Below are 4,392 nucleotides of genomic sequence, written 5' to 3' on the forward strand. Positions count from 1 at the left end.
TAGGGGGCAAACACTTTTTCACACAGGGCCATGTAGTTTTGGATTTTGTTTTCCCTTAATAATAAAAACCTTCATTTAAAAACTGCATGTTGTGTTTACTTGTGTTATCTTTGACTAATATTTAAATTTGTTTGATGATCTGAAACATTAAAGTGTGACAAACATGCAAAAAAATAAGAAATCAGGAAGGGGGCCAACACTTTTTCACACCACTGTATATATTATAAACATTAAAATTTTTGGGTGTGAAAATGAATTATATATTTCTAATGTTATAAATTAACAATTGAAAAAAATATATAAAACTAGAATTAATTTTAATGTAATATTATTTATTATTATTATTTTTATTGTTCTTTATATTATACATATTATTTGTTTATTTCAATTCTGTTAAGGTGAACAGCTTTTTTAACATGAATTAATATTTTCATGATGGATTTTCATATTTTAAGACAAAGTCTGAATAGTAAGATAGATAGTTGAAAAAACATGTCAGTTCTCACAGAATCATCCTTTAAAGTTTATGGTGAACAAAGACACCATGTATGTTTAGTCAGTCCTTGGAGAGACGGTTTATTTTAAATAAAATATAAATATATAATAATGTACTGAAGGGGGGCATGCATGGTGTCCTCGTGTTGCTTGGGTACGATGGAGGTCGAAGAATTTCAGCGTGAATTTAGCCTGGACGTCCCGTGGGAGTCATTCCATGCATGCCAAGGGCAGCAGTTTATCAGGAATGAAGCATGCTGGCTGTAGGTGCAGTAACACGAAACTTTGAGCATGCAAAACTACTTGCAATGGATATGTGCAACAGGACATGATGTCACACTCTAAGGCTAACAATACATTATCAACATAAAAAAATCACTTCTCCACTTCTCCACAACATTGTATTTCTATTGGAGAGGTATTGTCCATAAGACTCATTTCAAGCCATAGGTCATTCTCAAGAGATAAAGGGAAAAAGGGCTGTAGGGCATACAAGGCACAATGAAGATCTATGAGGATAGTTTTGTTCAGCAGTCGAAAACGCAGTTGCATTCTTCAGAATTTCCACTGGGAAAGCGTGAGACAGTTTTGTGTTATTGGATATCACTGAACACTCACACTGAGCCAAACAAGCTGTCTTTTTGCGTCTAGCTGCAGGCAGTGCTCTCTTCAGTATTGTGAGCGACATGGCAATCATTATCGGAGCGTATGTGCATGTATGCTTGTGCCGTGCTGAACTCTTTCCATCTGTGCATGTGACTCCTCCTGCAGGGTGAAGAGGGAGCAGTTAGGACCGCATGACTGGCTGTCCATGCCTGTGCCCAGCGGGCAGCACTGGCTCCTGGTGCAAGGCCTAGTGTCCGAGACGGCCTACCAATTCAGTGTCCTGGCCCAGAACAAACTGGGGATGGGCCCGTTCAGCGAGGTCGTCACTGTGAACACACTAGGTTGGCCACCCTACATGATACAACTTTCAATGACAAGATCATCTCTGCCTGACAGAAATGCGTTTTATAGAAGGGATAGGATTACATCTGTTGTTCTGACTCCTAACAGTTTTGATACATGATCCTAACTATATTACATTATATTATATATTTTGTTTATACTAGAGATGCACAAATTTTGAAATTTTGGCTGATACTGATAAGCTGATCATTTTAATGTTATTGTCAACAACTGGTAAATGGATATGAGTATTAAAAATACTACAAAAAGATTTTTCTTTTTTATTTCAGTTTTAGTTTTAGTAATTTTAGTACATCAAGTACAACTGAATTAAAATGTTGCCTTGGCGACTAGCTGAAAGAAGATTTTTTTTTAAACATTTATTTTATTTTATTTAACTTTATTCAATTAAAGTTACATTTCAACTTTCTTTTTTATTGTAGTAACCAAAATGTTTTTTTTATGGTTTTAATTTCAGTTTCAGTTTTAGTTTTAGTTAACTATAATAACCCTGCTGTAAAGACATTTATAATCAGGGTTTGAAATTAACTTTTTCACTCACCAGCCAATTTGGCTACTAAATTTTTAAGTTACCGGACAAGATCATCTCTGCCTGACAGAAATGCGTTTTATAGAAGGGATAGGATTACATCTGTTGTTCTTACTCCTAACAGTTTTGATACATGATCCTAACTATATTACATTATATTATATATTTTGTTTATACTAGAGATGCACAAATTTTGAAATTTTGGCTGATACTGATAAGCTGATCATTTTAATGTTATTGTCAACAACTGGTAAATGGATATGAGTATTAAAAATACTACAAAAAGAGAAATAAAAAGAAATCAAGAAAAGAATAAAAGCACTAAAAACTGAAAATTTAGGCATAACTTTATATGTAAATATTTATAATGTTTATATTTATTTTGAGATTTGCTGAAGATTTACATTTAACATTAAAATTATTAGTGTTTTTAGGATTTACTTGAATTGAGCATTAGATGACCATAAATAATCAAGTATCCAATATTGCCATATAGCAATAATAAAAAAAAACTTTTAATAAAGTAAAAAAAAAATAAAAATAAATAAAATCCTCTAATATTTTTTTTAATCCAAATAAATAAATAAGTAAATGAATGAATAAATGAATGAATGAATGATATGGTACTGTAATACTAGCAAATTGATCACTTACATATAACACTACTGTTCAGAAGTTTGGGGTCAGCAAAATTGTATTGTATTTATTTATTAATATTATTATTATTATTTTAAATAAATTAATACTTTTATTCCGCAAAGATGAATCAAGTTGACCAAAAGTGACTGTAACGCAGTATTATTTTAGTATCACTGAGATACTATTAAACGTTTTGTTATTTATTAAGTTATTTTAAGTTTTATTTTAACGCGCGGCTGGCGGATGCACCGGGTAACGTTAGCACACTTTTGGAGTAGGCTACTTGGTTTTTGCAGTTTCGCGTGGGCTGTAATTTAAAAACAGCGCCTAATATAAGGTCTCCCCCGCTTCGGCGATCGACCCACCGGGAATGTCCCAGTGCTCCCGATGGCTAGTAGCTACATCGCTGGGTATGTTCAAGTAAGCTAGATATGCCCAGATGCTGTGCAATTAGGCTTATTTAATATATCACGATGAGTCTCGAGTTCAGTATTTACTCTAAATCTGTGCAGATTTGGCTTACATGAACTTCCTCAAGAAATTAATTAGTAAACATAATTTACGAAAAGTAACCTGCCAAATTGGCTAGTGATTTGACAGAGTTACCCGCCACAGCTGATTTTTACCCGCATTTGGCGGGTTGGCGGGTGTTAATTTCAAACCCTGTTTATAACGTTACAAAATACAGTGCATCCGGAAAGTATTTAAAGTGCTTCACTTTTTCCACATTTTGTTATGTTACAGCCTTATTCCAAAATGGATTAAATTCATTATTTTCCTCAAAATTCTACAAACAGTACCCCATAACGACAACGTGAAAGAAGTTTGTTTGAAATCTTTGCAAATTCATTAAAATTAAAAAACGAAAAAAATCACATGTACATAAGTATTCACAGCCTTTGCCATGACACTCAAAATTGAGCTCAGGTGCATCCTGTTTCCACTGATCATCCTTGAGAAGTTTCTACAACTTGATTGGAGTCCACCTGTGTTAAATTCAGTTGATTGGACATGATTTGGAAAGGCACACACCTGTCTATATAAGGTCCCACAGTTAACAGTGCATGTCAGAGCACATAACCAAGCCATGAAGTCCAAGGAATTGTCTGTAGACCTCCGAGACAGGATTGTATCGAGGCACAGATCTGGGGAAGGGTACAGAAAAGTTTCTGCAGCATTGAAGGTCCCAATGAGCACAGTGGCCTCCATCATACGTAAATGGAAGAAGTTTGGAACCACCAGGACTTCCGAGAGCGGGCTGCCCGGCCAAACTGAGTGATCGGGGGAGAAGAGCCTTAGTCAGGGAGGTGACCAAGAACTCGATGGTCACTCTGACAGAGCTCCAGCGTTTCTCTGTGGAGAGAGGAGAACCTTCCAGAAGAACAACCATCTCTGCAGCACTCCACCAATCAGCCCTGTATGGTAGAGTGGCCAGACGAAAGCCACTCCTCAGTAAAATGCACATGACAGCCATGACAGAGTTTGCCAAAAGGCACCTGAAGGACTCTCAGACCATGAGAAACCAAATTCTCTGGTCTGATGAAACAAAGATTGAACTCTTTGGCCTGAATGGCAAGCGTCATGTCTGGAGGAAACCAGACACTGCTCATCACCTGGCCAATACCATTCCTACAGTGAAGCTTGGTGGTGGCAGCATCATGCTGTGGGGATGTTTTTCAGCGGCAGGAACTGCGAGACTAGTCAGGATCGAGGGAAAGATGAATGCAGCAAGGTACAGAGACATCCTTGATGAAAACCTG

General features: G+C 36.2%; 1 protein-coding gene across 1 annotated transcript in view; it reads left to right on the forward strand.

Annotated features, from left to right (window-relative positions):
- Positions 1-4,392, forward strand: part of LOC107703432 (protein turtle homolog B-like) — a 114,022-nt gene that overhangs the window by 87,542 nt on the left and 22,088 nt on the right. Inside the window, exon 15 of the mRNA XM_016506058.1 lies at positions 1,267-1,442. Within this exon, the coding sequence (XP_016361544.1) occupies positions 1,267-1,442 (176 nt within the window). The remainder of the gene's footprint in view (positions 1-1,266; positions 1,443-4,392) is intronic.

Source organism: Sinocyclocheilus anshuiensis, unplaced genomic scaffold (assembly GCF_001515605.1).
Source record: "Sinocyclocheilus anshuiensis isolate Anshui unplaced genomic scaffold, SAMN03320099.WGS_v1.1 scaffold330, whole genome shotgun sequence".
NCBI classification, from domain to species: Eukaryota; Metazoa; Chordata; class Actinopteri; order Cypriniformes; family Cyprinidae; genus Sinocyclocheilus; species Sinocyclocheilus anshuiensis.